The sequence below is a fragment of the Prunus dulcis genome, chromosome 7 (genome assembly GCF_902201215.1).
Source record: "Prunus dulcis chromosome 7, ALMONDv2, whole genome shotgun sequence".
Lineage (NCBI taxonomy): Eukaryota > Viridiplantae > Streptophyta > Magnoliopsida > Rosales > Rosaceae > Prunus > Prunus dulcis.
In genome coordinates this window covers 2,272,465-2,290,117 of record NC_047656.1, presented here as the reverse complement: position 1 = coordinate 2,290,117, position 17,653 = coordinate 2,272,465, and the positions used below count along the sequence as shown (strand labels likewise).

At 36.3% G+C, this 17,653-nt stretch overlaps 4 protein-coding genes across 4 annotated transcripts; 3 read left to right on the top strand and 1 right to left on the bottom strand.

The window, feature by feature from the left end:
• Window positions 1-102: 102 nt before the first annotated feature.
• LOC117634050 lies at window positions 103-1,101 on the top strand. The gene has a single exon (XM_034367952.1). It carries the CDS (start codon window positions 103-105, stop codon window positions 1,099-1,101), a length of 999 nt encoding a protein of 332 aa, XP_034223843.1.
• A 17-nt stretch (window positions 1,102-1,118) lies between these two features.
• LOC117634049 (uncharacterized mitochondrial protein AtMg00810-like) lies at window positions 1,119-2,033 on the top strand. Its single transcript, XM_034367951.1, has one exon. The coding sequence runs from the start codon at window positions 1,119-1,121 to the stop codon at window positions 2,031-2,033; it is 915 nt and encodes a 304-aa protein (XP_034223842.1).
• A 394-nt stretch (window positions 2,034-2,427) lies between these two features.
• Window positions 2,428-4,240, bottom strand: LOC117633447 (DNA-directed RNA polymerases II, IV and V subunit 6A-like). Its single transcript, XM_034367064.1, has 5 exons — window positions 3,981-4,240; window positions 3,837-3,870; window positions 3,626-3,684; window positions 3,472-3,523; window positions 2,428-2,572 (listed from the first exon to the last, which is right to left on the bottom strand). The coding sequence occupies exons 1-5, from the start codon at window positions 4,013-4,015 to the stop codon at window positions 2,525-2,527; spliced, it is 228 nt and encodes a 75-aa protein (XP_034222955.1). The 5' UTR covers window positions 4,016-4,240; the 3' UTR covers window positions 2,428-2,524.
• A 4,253-nt stretch (window positions 4,241-8,493) lies between these two features.
• LOC117634048 (dynamin-related protein 4C-like) lies at window positions 8,494-10,539 on the top strand. Its single transcript, XM_034367949.1, has one exon. The coding sequence runs from the start codon at window positions 8,494-8,496 to the stop codon at window positions 10,537-10,539; it is 2,046 nt and encodes a 681-aa protein (XP_034223840.1).
• The last annotated feature ends 7,114 nt before the right edge of the window (window positions 10,540-17,653 follow it).

Here is a 17,653-nt window from a genome sequence, read left to right as displayed (position 1 = left end):
TATCAATACAACGAAAATATTCAGCCAATCCCTTATTTCTTGAGATGGTATCTGAACATCTTGGTACGTGATTTTTTTTCCAAACCATAGCACTCCTCCATCATGACGGGTGGAGAGCAGACTTCACCACAAACCAATTCCAACCATTCACAAACCAATTCCAACCATTCAAGCACCAGCGACACCAATCCCAGTATGGATTCCTCACATCCATACTTTGTTTCTCATTCAGATCACCCCGGCCTCATGCTCGTTCCCACAAAATTGAACGGCACCAATTACCCATCTTGGAGCAAATCCATGATTCATGCTCTCACAGCCAAGAACAAAATTGGCCTTGTCAATGGATCCATTAAGCCTCCTTCAGAAACTGAACAGCCGACAAAATATGCTCTCTGGAATCAATGCAACAGTATGATTTTATCATGGTTAGCTCACTCGGTGGAGCCTGATCTAGCCAAATCAGTCGTTCATGCCAAGACTGCCCATCAAGTGTGGCAAGATTTCCAAGACCAATTCTCACAAAAGAATGCACCAACAATATATCAAATACAGAAATCCATCGCCTCACTCTCACAAGGCCCCATGCCAGTCTCTGAATATTACACAAAACTCAAAGATCTTTGGGATGAATTAGAGACATATCAAACCTTGCTTATCTGTAACCAGATGAAGGCACATAATGAACAAAAAGAAGAAGATCGGATGATGCAGTTTCTTATGGGCCTTAATGACACCTACAACGGTGCTCGTAGCAACATCCTCATGATGACGCCATTGCCAAATGTTCGTCAAGCCTACTCACTCGTCATTCAAGATGAAACACAGTGCCAAATGGCCTTGGGTTCCATAGAAAATTTTTCCATTGCTGCTGCGATACAGACTCAAACAAGTCCCTTTACGGACTCAAACAAGTTCCTCGGCTCAAAAAGTCCCTTTACGGACTCAAACAAGCTTCCAGAAACTGGTTCTCCACATTTTCAGACACCATTCAGAAAGCTGGTTATCAACAATCAAAGGCTGATTACTCTCTTTTTACCAAAGCTCAAGGCACTTCATTTACTGCTGTACTTATCTGTGTTGACGACATACTTCTCATAGGCAATGATCTTCAGGAAATGGAACACCTCAAAACATTCCTTCTAAAACGCTTCCGCATCAAAGATCTCGGAGATTTGAAATATTTTTTGGGCATTGAATTCTCCCGCTCCAAGAAAGGTATTTTTATGTCTCAGAGAAAATATGCACTAGATATTTTGCAAGATTCAGGACTTCTGGGGGCATGCCTAGACAACTTTCCAATGGAACAGAATTTGAAACTAACTCCCACAGATGGAGCACTGTTGCATGATCCAACTAAGTACAGAAGACTGGTTGGTAGACTGATTTATCTCACTGTCACAAGGCCTGACATAGCCTATTCCGTTCGAACATTGAGTGAATTTATGCATCAACCACGAAAACCTCATTGGGATACTGCCTTACGGATCCTCAAATATGTCAAGGGTACTCCTGGTCAAGGTTTGTTATTTCCTGCCTCTAACAATCTTGCCTTGAAAGCTTTTTGTGATTCAGATTGGGGAGGTTGTCGTGCCACAAGGAGGTCAGTTACAGGATATTGTGTTTTTCTTGGAAATGCCCTCATCTCATGGAAATCCAAGAAACAAACTAATGTTTCTAGATCATCAGCTGAAGCAGAATATCGAGCCATGGCTAATACTTGTTTGGAGCTGACTTGGTTGCGCTACATATTACAGGATTTAAAGGTCCTACAGACAGTTCCTGTGCCATTATTTTGTGATAATCAGGCAGCTTTGTATATTGCAGCAAATCCTGTTTTTCATGAACGTACAAAGCACATTGAAATAGATTGTCACATAGTTCGAGAAAAATTGCAAGCCGGAATGATTAGTCCTTCATATGTCCCTACACGCTTCCAGCTGGCAGATGTGTTTACGAAGGCCTTGGGAAAGGATCAATTTGTGACACTACGAGACAAGTTGGGTCTTCATGATATTCACTCTCCAACTTGAGGGGGAGTATTACGAGATATTGTTGTATTAGGAAATAATATTGTAAATATTTACTTTCCTGTATTGTTCTAGGTCAAATCCCACCTAAAGTGGATTACGGCTTCTAAGCCTTAGATATAGGAATTGTAATGTATATATAACCAGGTCTGTAGACTTTTATCAATACAACGAAAATATTCAGCCAATCCCTTATTTCTTGAGATTAACAAGTGGGAGTCGGGAAAGAGAACTAGGAGAGATAAAGTTGAAAGCTCATAGTAGAAAAAAGTTAATCCACAAACCTGCAACGTGGCATATGGCACTCAGATTCTTTGCAAGCTCGAGCATGAAGTAGAAGGACATACCACATCTTCTGACAGAGAACACATCCTCCAGATACACGGTCCTCGCATTGAATTCCATGGCGGAAAAGCCCCTTAATCTTACGACAATTGGGGTACTGACATTGTGATGCAGGAGCTAAAGGACATTTTGATGCGTGCATCAGAACATCAAGAATTTTTCCTAATCTCCAAAGCACTTGCTGGAGAACTCCTACCCTAGAAACTAAAATTAGTTACCAAACATATTTTCAATTTTCAATTTTCAAAAGACGTATCAAAAAATGATATTGTTATCAAACAACCCCTAAGCAATTCAAAATAAAAGAGATTATGCTAGTGCAGCATGTGGGAACAATATCTAGGGTATAATTTAGGGAGAAATTTGAACTCACTTACATACATTCTTTTAATATGTAACTTAAAATAACTATCAGAGTGACAAAACGTGACAATATTACTCACACCATTTGTTTACAGTCATGCTTCCATACTATCCCACATGTCTTAAAAGAATTCACGAGAGCAGTTATGCTTGGGATAGGTTCGACCTATCTGTTTTCTTTAATCCCCTTGTCCTCCTCTTCCAAAATTAATTACCAAGAAAAGGTCCTCCAGTTCCAAAATTAATTTCCTCTTTTTGTTCATAAGTATAGCTAGCCTTCCTATGTGCAAGAAACTGACTTACAAACATTAATTAAGTAGTGCAGTGCCTAATGTGCATTCATTGAATTGGGGAAGGATTACATCATGCACTTTCTTTTCAATTTTAGAGACATTACTATTTGACATTGATATTCTCTGTGACTACCAGAATCATATATTTTTTATGCATAGCATGATTTCATGTTATCTGTTGTAAATCAACATCGCATTTGTGTTCAATTAGCTGCTATCAGGATGATACAGGATGATACACATTCACAACACGGTACTTTTGGTCCTCTTGCCCTTATGCAACACACCAACTATTAATTTTTTAGTTTTTAGATTTGTTTTTGGTTGCCGCTATCTGGACTGCATTTACTGGACACGTTGCTGGCAATCTCTGTAGTAATCGTGGAATATACAGCATTATCCACACTTTTGTTTTATAGCTAGCTCTAGGGGAATGTTACCTCAGGTGGGTGAGTCTCACCCTCCAATTCAACCATCACAGGGGTATTCATGCTGCTCATCCAAAGATTAAAAATTTGTGATCGGTCAGAGCCAAAACTTAACAAACCAAATCAAATTTTGGACAGAAAAGGTAAGGTTAGGAATTTCAAATACCTGATCTGCAGAGCACGGGTACCCAAGATTATACTCTCCAGATATTCATCTGCACCTCCCTGTCCATTGTTCCATTATTCTTCTTCAGCAACTTTTACTTTCATATTATGATACACATAACTAATACTGTATGCTAAGTTTCTTTCCTATATACTTAATTCAGATATTTTAAAAATAAGATTATAGTAAACAGAAAGCATTGAATCCTTACTTCACTCTCTGGTTCTAGTGGCTTATCTTCATATCTGCACAAAAACAAATACATTAACCTGAGAGGGTTGCTGAGGATCAAATTCATATACACAAACACAGAAACAACTACGAGTGTTATAACAGAGGCACAGCGAGAGAGAACCCCATATCCAAGTCTTTGCAAACGTGGTCCGCCATTGTCGATGGGTGAACAAGTTTTGAGGTGTTCAGAGAGAGAGAGAAGAGAAGAGTTGAGTTTGGGAGGAATGCCTCAGGGACCGGGATTAGGGTTTGAATTTGAAATAAGGTTTTGGAAGATTTGGTATGGAGATCATATGATGCGACATTTTAAACTCCAATAATGCCCATGCTAAAGAAGAATTGGCAAACCAAATAAATATGTGCATTTAGAAAGAGTATAAACGCAAAACTACCTTCTTTTTTTGTTTTTTTGGTTAAATACCACGAATTGCTGCACAAATATTCATATAGAGATGTTCACTGGCTGTGTTTTACATAGGTTCTTTAATATGCAATGTGGTGATTCGTGGAAAGAAAAAAAAAAAATTGTATGACCAAGCATGGACGATGCCACCCGATTGATACACGACACTTTTTTTTCTTCTCTATTTTCATTTTGATGGTCTATTTAAATGAGTTTTGGTCATATTTTTAAAGTATTCATAAAAACTTAACAACTCATTAATTAGATATCATGTCAAACTTAACTTATAATTTGATTATAGGTTAAATGTGTATGACATTTAGAGCATCTCCAATGCAAAGATTTAAATTGAGGATGTAAATTGCACTTTTACATCTCCGGTGGAATCTTGATTGAAAAATTCCAAGATGTAAAACCGTTTTGCTCCAGTAGGAAAATGTAAAATCTTGGGATGCTAAATATGCATTTTCGTCCTGAAATTTACACTCTCATTGGAGAGGTGAAATGTCAAAAAGTGTATTTGATTTTTTTTATTAGAATTTTTTAACAACTTAATTAAATAAAGGGAATGAAGAATGATGTGGATATCCAAAGTATGAACAAAAATGTAGATACATTAGGAGAAAATCAACAAAAATATGAATCTAATATGATTCTGGTGGTATTATTGGTGACTGGGATTGAATTTGGAGTATAATTTAGACATTTGATTTTTTAAAAATTTTTTTTTAATCGTTGGATTTGATTAATGTTATATTTAATTTGAATTTAAAACTAATTATTAATTCAACCATTAGATTGACGTAAAAATTAAAAAAATTGGGAGTGGTTGATTGTATAGTTGGGACAGCACTTCCATCCCAAAGGGTAAGGGCAAGGCAAGGTCTATCAGTATTCACGTGAATAGTGGCAGCCCTTGCATATTTTGTTTCCACCCCTATGGGCAAAGGCAAGGGTAATTACTATTCACTTTAATTTATTTTCTATTTTTTATACTTAAACAATTAATTTTGATAAGATTTTCAGTTGCCAAGTGTCACTATTTATAATAAAATTCTCATCTAAAATTCAAATAACATTTTCGGATAAAATTTTATGATAAAATTTTCGAATATGATTTTAGGTTGCCACGTGTCCATATTTATTATAACATTCAAATCTAAAATTTCAAATAAAATTTAGTTGCCATATATCTATATTTATTATAAAATTCTAATCTCAGATTTCAGATAAGATTTTCACCCTCTAAAATTGCACCACTTGTCATCTCTATCTTCTAAATCCCTCTATAAAACTACACCATCAACTCAGAGCTCTCACACCATATCTTCTCTATCCTTTCATTTTTCATATTTTACAAAATACATCTACTCTCAATGTCTAACCTGAGGAGGGTATTGGATAGGCAATAGCAAGAAGATGAAGAAATCAAGCTCAAACATGCTAAAGAAGATCGTGAGTTGGATGAAGAGGATAATGAAGCTGTTTTAGCGGTGGGTATGCTCAATCAATCAAGGCAACACCACCATGGTCATGTCCCAAACATGGACAGACATAGGCACTCTCGGGGTAAAAATCTATTAGAAGATTACTTATAAGAATCTATTAGAAGATTACTTTATCCCAAATTCGTTGTATTATATATCTAATTTTCGAGGGAGATATAGAATGCAGTCTCATTTGTTCAAAAAAATCATGCATGATGTTTGCAATTACGACACATACTTAGTTCAGAAGTATAATTTTATTGTGGTTTTAGGTCTTCTTATAGAGCAAAAATTTACAGCTGATTTACGGATGCTTGCGTATAGCGCATCTGCAGACCAGGTGGATGAGATTACTAGGATGGGGAAATCAACTATCCTAGAGTGCTTGGTCAAATTCTGTGATACAATAAAAACCCTCTACACGATGGATTACCTCCGCAAACCTACGCCTAGGGACCTCCAAAGGTTTCTAAAAAAAGTCGAGGCTCGAGGTTTCCCAAGCATGCTTGGAAGCATTAACTGCATGCACTGCCAGTGGAAGAATTGCCCAACTGCTTGGCAAGGAGATTATGGGAATAGGAAGGGCCAAAAAAGTATAATTCTAAAGGTTGTTGCATCATTCGATACTTGGGTTTGGCATGCCTTTTTTGGAGTTGCCGGATCTTAAAACGACCTAAACGTGTTGGGTCAATCCCTGGTATTCAATGATGTCTTGAGAGGTCATTCCCCCCAGATCACGTATCAAATCAACAATACCGTATACTCCAATGGGTATTACCTAGCCGACAAAATTTATCTGAGGTAGACGACATTCGTCAAAACTATTCTGAATCCCCAATTGGAGAAGGAAAAAAACTTTGCTGCCTTTCAAGAGGGTTATAAGAAGGATGTCCGCCATTGTCGATGGGTGAACAAGTTTGGAGGTGTTCATAGAGAGAGAAGAGAAGAGTTGAGTTTGGGAGGAATGCCTCAGGGACTGGGATTAGGGTTTGAATTTGAAATAAGGTTTTGGATGATTTGGTATGGAGATCATATGATGCGACATTTTAAACTCCAATAATGCCCATGCTGAAGAAGAATTGGCAAACCAAATAAATATGTGCATTTAGAAAGAGTTTAAAGGCAAAACTACCTTCTTTGTTTGTTTTTTTTTGGTTAAATACAACGAATTTTCAATTGCCTCTAACCTTTTTTTTTTTTTTTCCCTTCAAAAAATTAAGGATATAAACTCTTTTTTTTGCCATTGTTCCTCCTATCGTCTAAATCCTCAGCATTTCTTCTAATTTGCCTCTAAATTAGGCATTACATATGTAAAACTAATTAAAACCTCTAAAATAAACGAATATAGTTATATACCCAATCATAGACATAGTCTTATAAAGAAATCATATACCATTTAAAAACTATAAACACACCCAAAAATTGACAGTTGTGGATTTTTTTTTCAATTTAATAGCTATTTTTCAATTTATTAGTGTGTGTAAAATACCTATATTACCCTTGTCCTATGGATTTGAGAGAGAAAAATCAGATTTGCCAAAGAACCAAAGGAAATCTCCCAAAAAACCATATCAAATTTGCCAAAAAACTAAATCATATTCATTTTATGCTTTCTCGTTGGTGCTTTCTTAGGTCCAACTATATTCTTCATCTCTGATCTACAATTTTCAATATTTCACCTTCGACTTCTTGTTCTAAAATCATGCTTCTATTTAGTTTTTTTTTTCCTTCAGATTATTCGGAAACTGCATGAGGTTTCAAAAATTATAGAACCAACCCCTTAGGTTTTAAATTGTTTTAACAAAATCCCTTTTCCATTTTATTTTTTTTATATTCAAAGATTGATGATTTTATATGTATATAAAATATTGATTAAAATCTAAATGCTTTTTAGAAGAATTAATTTCATATTTTCCCATAAATCACTAACATGTACTTTTTTCTTCCAATAATTATAGTAGCAAAGGCCCCTGGGCCTCGTATAAAACCTTTTAGCCCAAGAATTATAGTAGCAAAAAGCTTTTTAGGTGTGTAACGGATGTGCGTGTGTGACTAAATAAAAAAAAAAAAAAAGTGTGTGTAAGTGTCATTCTTCCATATATCTACAAATTACAATCTAAATTACTCTAAATTTTAAGGATTAATGTATATTAAGTCCGGTAGATTATTTGCTGCGTTGTTTACTTTGTTACGGTTGGACAAATCAGAGGATCTTGCCGAGGTAAATAAAAATGGAAAAGGTCTGGATGTCTCAAATCCCTTTAGATATATATTATGTTGTACTCTGCAGTCTACTATTATAAATAAGGCACATAATAGAACATTAATTTTTTTAGGAGGAAACTTTGGAATATTGTTGTCATATCGTGCATTACGTGCAGAAACTGATAAGTGCATGAATGTTGAAAGACCAAAGGGCACGTAATACTTAATAATTGCACAGGTTGAAACTCCAAAGACGCATGGGATATGATTTGCTAAACGTTTACAAGTCCAGAGACGCATGGGATATGGTTTGATCATTTACGATATTTGATACATTTTCCAATTCCAAAGAATAAATATTAATTTGGAATTTCGAATTGTCCAGAGGCGTGGTTGAAGAATTAATTATGAATAGCTAGTTTCATGACAAACGTATCTATATAATAACCAGTCTCATTTCTGTTCTGATCAACAAATCATCACTCTCACTCCCTCTCAATCTCTATTTCTTTCAACTCTTTGCCAGCTACAATTTAGATATGGTAGGAGGAAAGCAAGCTACTGCCTCCAAGAGAAAACCAAGTACTGCAATTTTAAATGGTGAAGGCTCAGTTGCACTGGTTCCGGTATCACAAGATGCGGTACCTATCAACTGTGCTCCTATTGTGTCTTCCTACAATGACAAAATTCGTCCCCTGCTCGATGCGGTTGACAAGCTCCGTAACTTGATGGTAATGGATGAAGGCATTCAGCTCCCCACAATTGTGGTGGTTGGGGATCAATCATCTGGAAAATCCAGTGTCCTCGAATCTTTGGCTGGCATCAGTCTCCCTCGAGGTCAAGGTATCTGCACAAGGGTACCTCTGATAATGAGGCTGCAGCACCACTCAAGCCCTCAGCCAGAGCTTTCATTGGAGTACAATGGCATAATTGATCCTACTGATGAAGACAACATCTCTGACGATATTGTTAAGGCAACTAATGCTATCGCAGGGGGAGGGAAAGGAATTTCTAACACCCCATTGACGCTGTTAGTGAAGAAAAATGGTGTTCCTGATTTGACTATGGTGGATTTGCCTGGGATCACTAGGGTCCCAGTTCATGGTCAGCCTGAAAATATTTATGACCAGATCAAAGACATGATCATGGAATACATAAAGCCAGAGGAGAGTATCATTTTGAATGTGTTGTCTGCGAGTGTTGATTTTGCTACCTGTGAATCGATTCAAATGTCGCAGAGTGTGGATAAGACTGGGGAAAGGACGCTGGCCGTGGTTACGAAAGTTGATAAGGCACCTGCTGAAGGACTTCTTGAGAAGGTTACTGGCGATGACGTCAACATTGGACTTGGTTATGTCTGTGTGAGGAATCGCATTGGAGATGAAACGTATGAAGAGGCACTGGCCATTGCTCATGAACTATTTCAGACTCATTCTCTGCTGTCGAAGATCGACAAATCTATTGTCGGTATTCCAGTTTTGGCGCAAAAGTTGGTGCAAATTCAAGCTAACAGCATAGCAAGAAACTTGCCGGAAATTGTGAAGAAGATTAATGACAAGCTGAATTACTGCCTTTCTGAACTGAATACAATGCCAAAGAGTCTTTCGTCTGTTGCTGAGGCAATGACTGCTTTCATGCAGATCATTGGCATGGCTAAAGAATCTCTTAGGAAGATTCTTCTGAGAGGAGAATTTGAAGAGTACCCTAAAGACAGGCGCATGCATTGCACTGCTAGATTGGTTGAGATGCTCAATCAGTACTCAGATGGACTTCACAAATGTGATGAAAGTGACCCTAAGATGAACTTCTTGGTTGAAGAGATCAACATATTGGAGGAAGCAAAAGGTATAGCTCTTCCGAATTTTCTTCCTCGCAATGCTTTTCTTACTATCTTGCAGGGAAAGGTGAGCGGAATTTCGAGCATACCAATTGGGTTTGTGGAGCAGGTGTGGAGTTATGTTGAGGAAGTGGTTATTTCTGTGTTGATGCGGCACTCAGAAAATTATTATCAGCTTCAACTATCAGCGAGGCGTGCTGGACATAATCTGATGGCTAAGATGAAGGAAAGGTCGACAGAGTGGATGAAGGAAATTGTGGACATGGAGAAGCTTGCAGATTATACATGTGATCCGGAGTATGTTTCTGAATGGAATAGGCTGATGTCTCAACAGAATGCTTTCATAGATGGGGTGTTAAATGATGAGAAACGCCCTTCTGTTGTAGCTATAGAAGGTATTGGGGAGGTGGAGGTTGGTGTTTTGAGGCAGTTCCCTCATGTGTTAGGTCAAGCTTTTGATCTGAAAATGAGGATGACTGCTTATTGGAAGGTTGTTTTAAGGAGGTTTGTTGACTGTATGGCACTGCATTTGCAGCTGTCTGTATCCAACCTGGTGAACAAGGAAATGGAAGCTGAGATTGTAAATGAGTTGATGGGTCCTTACGGTGGTGGCATTGAGAAAATGTTAGAGGAGTCGCCGGCTGTAGCGGTGAAGCGTGATAAACTGAAAAAGAGTATCAAGAAGTTGACAGACTCCAAGGTGGTTTTAGCGAAGATCATGGACAGCATCAATTCTTATGGCGATTAAACAGCTTTCCAAACTTTTGGGGTACTACTACCTGTGGTCTATTAAAATTAAAGATGGAAGTTTGTTTGTCCTTTGTTGTGCTTTGTTGTTTCTGATTTTATTTTTGAGGGCTTTTGTTTCCGTTTTGTTATAGGTGTCGATTGTTGTGGTTCTGGTAATTATTCAGTATTTTCAATGAATTTGAAGTGTTGATTTCTTCCTGCTGTTAAGTCAGACTTGTTGCCTCTCATATTTTCTGCTTTCATTACCATCTACTTAAAGCAGTCCTCTAATCCTATCATTGTAGCTAAATAAACTTCTTATTGTGTCTTCGGCTTTCTGTGTTTTCTTCCATGTTAGTTAACAGCAGTTATGAAGAAATCTAATTCGGAATATTATTTTTGTTTTCGATTTGTTACTGTTTGATGATCCAGACTTATTCAGTAATCTATTCATGCTAAGTTACATGAAGTTTTCTGTCAAAACCAAAAAAAGGTCATGTCACAAAATAGATTGAAGTAGAGGCAATTTCTCCAAATAAACTGGATTTTCTAGTGTTTCCTAAATTTATACACTTGGGATTTGGATGGAATGAAACAAAACAAAACAAACAGCATTCCCTTGTAACATTTATTTCTGGAGCTTCTCTTCTGCTGCTTATTTTTATTTTTATTTTTAAGAGTTTGCTCAAGAAAATATGAGGAACAAACATGAAAAATAAGAACATTCAGCCTCTACAAGGTGTTGGCAAGCCGACCCTGCAGTCTTTCGCCCTTTTTCATCTGTTATTGCCAAAGTTATATGAAGGAAATGAAAATTGTTTAATTCTGGTAATCTAACCTTATTGTTAGAGAAAATGGAAACCAACTTGATCGGGATGCCGTCTATTTGCAATTAAAAGCTTCTATTTTGTTTTGCATTTGTTCTGGCGAACCAAGACTCTTCCTCATTTTTCATGTTCTTTATATCTTCCTGTTTTGATGCATTTTTATGTTTGAAGTCATAACTTGGTCAAGTTTTGTTCAATTGCTGCACAAATATTCATCTAGAGATGTTCACTGGCTGTGTTTTACGTAGGTTCTTTAATATGCAATGTGGTTCGTGGAAATTAAAAAAAAATGTATGACTGGACGATGCCACCCGATTCGACACTTTTTTTTTTCTTCTCTATTTTCATTTTGATGGTCTATTTAAGTGAGTTTTTGGCCATATTTATCAGTATTCAAAAAAAATTAACAACTCATTAATTAGATATCATGTCAAACTTAACTTATAATGTGATTATGGGTTAAATGTGTATGACATTTAGAGCATCTCCAATGCAAAGATTTAAATTGAGGAAGTAAATTGCACTTTTACATCTCCGGTGGAATCTTGATTGAAATATTCCAAGATGTCAAACCATTTTGCTCCAGTAGGAAAATGTAAAATCTTGGGATGCTAAATATGCATTTTTGTCCTGGAATTTACATTCTCTCATTGGAGAGGTGAAATGTCAAAAAGTGTATTTGATTTTTTTTATTAGAATTTTTTAACAACTTAATTAAATAAAGGGAATGAAGAATGCTGTGGATATCCAAAGTATATATGAACAAAAATGTAGATATATTAGGAGAAAATCAACAAAAATATGAATCTATTATGATTCTGGTGGTATTATTGGTGACTGGGATTAAATTTGGAGTGTAATTTAGACCTTTGAAATTTATTTTTTTACCGTTGGATTTGATTAATGTTATGTTTAATTTGAATTTAAAACTAATTATTAATTCGACCATTAGATTGAAGTAAAAATTAAAAATTTGGGAGTTGTTGATTGTATAGTTGTTAGAGCACTTCCATCCCAAAGGGCAAGGGTAAGGAAAGGTCTGTTACTATTCACGTGAATAGTGGCAGCCCTTGCATAGTTTGTTTACACCCCTATGGGTAAGGGCAAGGGTAATTACTATTCACTTTATTTTTTTTATTTTTTATTTTTTTTTGAGAAAGAGAAATTCATTCATAAAACCACAGACGTACAAAGAGCGACATGACATAGTGGCATTGTTAAAACTTTCCTAGGACAACCTCATGGGACAAATCTCAGGAGAGGAAAGAGTACCATACATGTCATGGACTAATAGGAGAGTCCAATTCTGGTTACTTTGGACCATTACAATAAAAGAACAAGTTAAAAATAAAATCTGACACAAAGATCTCCGACGAGAACCTCAACTAGAGACCAACACAATAGACCTACATGAGAGGACCGTAGAAACCCCAAATAGTAAACCCACAGGAGAAGACTGTAGAACATCTCAATTGTCAAAAGAAGAATTCTATGAGCAAAATCATAGTCCTTTGATACCTATACAAACTGTAAGCCATACCATAGCAGAAACCAGGAGAGAACATGGAAGACAAACACATAAACAACAGTAAAAAGACCCATGAGAAGCACTTCACTTCAACTTAGAACCTAACAAAGAAAACCTCATATGACCAAGCATAGTTCTTCGATCGGCGCAGAGTAAAGAAAAGCACCACATCCCAACAACTACCACCAGCGTCGCTGCTACCGCCACCATTAAAACAGAGACAGAACATCAGCCACCAGGTATCACAACTCTACCAAGGAGAGACACAATTCAGCGTCACTACTGTCGCCGTCGTCGAGACAAAGAAAACACCAGTCACCTGGAATACTTCAAAAACTACCAAACAAAACAAACAGACAAACAGACCTAGATCCAAACAGATCTAGACTATCTGGGGAGGGGAAGGGGAGGGGAAGAGGGGAAAAGAGGAAAGGAAAATATGGGAGAAAAGAAAGGGAGACGAGGAGAGGAAGGGGAAGATGGGCGGAGGGGAGGAGGGGCAGTGGCCCCCCTCCCTTAGCTTCCTCGCGGTTGGTTGTTAGTAAGGAGAAAGGGCTACTATTCACTTTAATTTATTTTCTTTTTTTTTTTTATACCTAAACAATTAATTTTGATAAGATTTTCGATTACCAAGTGTCACTATTTATTATAAAATTCTCATCTAAATTTCAGATAAGATTTTCGGATAAGATTTTAGGTAGGTTGCCACGTGTCCATATTTATTATAACATTCAAATCTAAAATTTCAAATAAGATTTTCGGATAAGGTTCTCGGTGCCACATATCAATATTTATTATAAAATTCTAATCTCAGATTTCATATAAGATTTTCACTCTCTAAAATTGCGCCACTTGTATCTCTATCTTCTAAATCCCTCTATAAAACTACATCCTCTACTCAGACCTCTCACACCATATCTTCTCTATCCTTACATTTTCATATTTTACAAAATACATTCTACTCTCAATGTCTAACCTAAGGAAGGTGTTGGATAGGCAACAACAAGAAGATGAAGAAATCAGGCTGAAACACGTTAAAGAAGATCATGAGTTGGATGAAGAGGAGAATGAAGTTCTTTTAGCGGTGGGTATGCTCAATCAATCAAGGCAACACCACCATGGTCGTGTCCCAAACATGGACAGACACAGACACTCTTAGGGTAAGAATCTATTAGAAGATTGCTTTATCCCAAATTCGTTGTATTCTGTATCTGATTTTTGAGGGAGATATAGAATGCAACCCCATTTGTTAAAAAAAAAAAATCATGCATGATTTTTGCAATTACGACACATACTTAGTTCAAAAGTATAATGTTATTGGGGTTTTGGGTCTTCTTTTGGAGCAAAAATTTACAACTGCTTTACGAATGCTTGCGTATAGGACATCTACAGACTAGGTGGATGAGATTACTAGGATGGGGAAATCAACTATCCCATAATGCTTGGTCAGATTCTATGATGCAATAAAAACTCTCTACATGAGGGATTACCTCCACAAACCTACACCTAGGGACCTCCAAAGGTTTCTAAAAAAAGCCGAGGCTCGAGGTTTCCCAGGCATGATTGGAAGTATCGACTGCAAGCATTGACAGTGGAAGAATTGCCTAATTGCTTGGCAAGAGATTATGGGAATAGGAAGGGCCAAAAAAAGTATAATTATGGAGAATGTTGCATCATTCGATACCTGGGTTTGGCATGCCTTTTTTGGAGTTGCTGGATCTCAAAACGTGCTTGGTCAATCCCTTGTATTCAATGATGTCTTGAGAGGTCATTCCCCCCAGATTATGTATCAAATCAACAATGCTGTATACTTCGGTGGCTATTACCTAGCAGATAGAATTTATCCGAAGTGGACGACATTTGTTAAAACAATTCTGAATCCCCAATTGGAGAATGAAAAAAGCTTTGCTGCCTTTCAAGAGGGTTATAAGAAAGATGTGGAAAAGTGTTTAGGTATCCTGCAAGCTCGTTGGTCAATTTTTAGGGGTGTTGCTCGTATGTTTGATGAAGAGGTGCTTTGGAGCATTATGATGACTTGCATCATCCTCCATAACATGATTGTGGAGGATGAGTATGATTATGATACTCCATAAATGTTCGAACCCGATCCCATGAACATGGCATTGACAAGAATTTATGAATGGCCCGTGGGAGGAAATGGACAACCACTGAAGCACAAATCGTTGATTAGGGATGGTCGATACAACAACCGTATGATTAATTGTTATTTGGAAATGCAATCTTCTTTTGTTCATGAGAGACGTCAAGTTGACTTGATCGAGCACTTATGGGCCATGAAAGGCAATCACAGTGGATAAAGTCAAGTTTAATGCTTTGTTTGGAATTATGGTTTGTTTCAAATCATGCTTTATTTTTGTGTGGTTTGTAATGAATTAAGGTTTGTTTTTATGTATGAAATGTTTTTAATAAATAGCTATATTATTTAATGCTTTCTTTATTCAATAAAAGAAAAACAATACGATAAATTAATACATATGACAACTCTTTCAATACAACCTAATGGTTTTTTATCATTTAACCAATCAGTGCTGCTAGGTCCATCGTCATGGAAAAGCTTTCTTCTCATAACATCCATTCGTTTTAGCTTCCAATAAGACTTTGTTTTAGGAGACATATGGCTTGTATCCATGCCATGATTTTCATCTTTCTATCCTCCATGTCTCGTTGTCACAACTACAAAAAGTGAAAAAGACGACCAGAAAACAACGACGGTCTAAGTGAAAACCGTCGTGGTTTTTAAAAAGACGACGGTTCTAAAAAAACCGTCGTGTAATACCACCTTAGACAACTAAAAAATGGAGATTCAAATGGCTGTTCAAAAACAACGACGTACCTAATTAAACAACCGACGTCTATTTGAAACAGATTTCCGCAGTGTAAAATCAAAGCCAACAAAGAACGGCAGAAGTTATGAATCGACCGACGTAGAAAGTAAAGACGACGATTTCAATAAAAACCGCCGTTTTTACTCATAAAATAAAACGACGAGGTTTTCGTATAAGACGCCGTATAATTACAAACAAATCCACGGCTTTAAAATAAAAAATATCGCCGTATTAAAATAATTTAAAACGACGGAAAATATAAATATATCGACGTCATTATCATATAGTTCTACGACGTTATCTTTAAATTGTACTATAAAATTTAACGTCGTATTTATTCATTTTATACGTCGTACATTTAATTGAAACCGTCGTCTTAATTTCTAATATATTACGTCTTAATTTTTAATTTCTAACGATGTTTAAAAAAAATCAACGTCGCTCAACAAATATATTACGTCGTCTTAGTATTACTTAAGACGACGAAACACGACGACAGTAAAACAAAAACAGTCGTTGTTTTTATATTCTTATTTTATTTAAATCTGTCATCCAAAAAAGAAACTTTACATATTCCAGAATATTAATTTCCTTCGTTTTAAATTTCCCCCGGAAAAAAAAATCTATTTATAACGCACTGTAATAGAAAAATAAACTGAAAGGTCACGGGAAAAAAAATTCTATTCATAATTTAAAAATTCAAATCCACGTCAGTTATATTAAACGTGACGACGTTAAATGTAAGGATTCCACGTCGTAAAACAAATATTTCGTCGTGTTAGTTAAAAACGACGTAGTTATATGTAACCGCCTTATTATTTTTTTGAAACGGTTTTATATGTATCAACTTTTCGACTTACACATGCACTGTTTCCAAACCCGATTAAAAATTTCAATCTTCCAGAGAAAACTTTTCGTCTTTTTTCCTTGTCAGAGCACTGTCAGAGTATCTCATCGTCTTCCTCTCGTCTTCTTCGTCGTCTCTGAACTTAAAAATCGATCGTCTTCCTCTTGCTTTCGTTGCACGCAATAGGTAAGCTTTCATTTTTCACTATTTTGGTTACTGTTTTGCATGCTCATACGTTTTTTGTTTGAAAAATCTTTTTACCTTTTTTCTGGCCAAAATCATTTTACTTCTTTCCAAGTTTGATAAAATATACAGACAAAGAGGGAAAGTTTCCAACTTTGGAGACAACTACCTCAACTAAATAAGACGACGGTAGTTCTTATTTACGTGGTTAAATATGTAGACCACGACGGTTCGTCAGTCGTTCTAGCGTCGTCTGAAAATTGACAAAGTTGTTTTTAAAATAATAGTCTTTTTTTTTATTTGCTTGTTTAATTGCAGGTTTGATTTCTCTGAACAATGGTTTTTGTTTTTCCTTTATTTGATAAAATATAAAGAAAAAGAAACTAGGGTTCGTATCTAATATAGACGACAGTCTGTCTTATTGTTTTACGTCGTGTGAATGTTAATACCACGACCGGTTTATTACTATTGACGTCGTATGAACATAAATACTGCACGACGTTATATAAAAATAATGGTTTTTCCATGACGATTGTATTTCTATTGACGTCGTGTGAACATAAGTACCACGACGTTATATAAATAATGGTTTAAAACATTTATTACGTCTGAGATTATTTCATTGCGTCGTTTAAAATCATATCATCCGTCGTATTTTATTAATAACCGTCGTTTGTGTTCTTAATCTTTTCCTGAAATATTTTCACTTGCAGTTTTGTCTTTTAAAATGGTTTCTCAACACCAAACTAAGGATTCTGGCTCCAAGAAAAATGGAGATAAGGAGCTTGGAATGGTAGCTCCTCAAGACAAGTCTTTGAAGGAGATGAAGTCTTCGAAGAAGATGAAGTTTGCTTCATCATCTGCTGAGACAGAAAGCCAGACAATAATCTCTGATGATTCAA

What these genes read in the sequence shown, in the direction of transcription:
- LOC117634048 (XM_034367949.1), top strand. Translation starts at nt 8,494, where the DNA reads ATGGTAGGAGGAAAGCAAGCTACTGCCTCCAAGAGAAAACCAAGTACT.
- LOC117634050 (XM_034367952.1), top strand. Translation starts at nt 103, where the DNA reads ATGACGGGTGGAGAGCAGACTTCACCACAAACCAATTCCAACCATTCA.
- LOC117633447 (XM_034367064.1), bottom strand. Translation starts at nt 4,015, where the DNA reads ATGGCGGACCACGTTTGCAAAGACTTGGATATGGG. An exon ending in ACCCGTGCTCTGCAGATCAG is followed by an intron (nt 3,524 to 3,625) that starts GTATTTGAAATT and finishes TTGGATGAGCAG; the next exon opens with CATGAATACCCCTGTGATGG. An exon ending in GTGAGACTCACCCACCTGAG is followed by an intron (nt 2,573 to 3,471) that starts GTAACATTCCCC and finishes TTTAGTTTCTAG; the next exon opens with GGTAGGAGTTCTCCAGCAAG.
- LOC117634049 (XM_034367951.1), top strand. Translation starts at nt 1,119, where the DNA reads ATGGAACACCTCAAAACATTCCTTCTAAAACGCTTCCGCATCAAAGAT.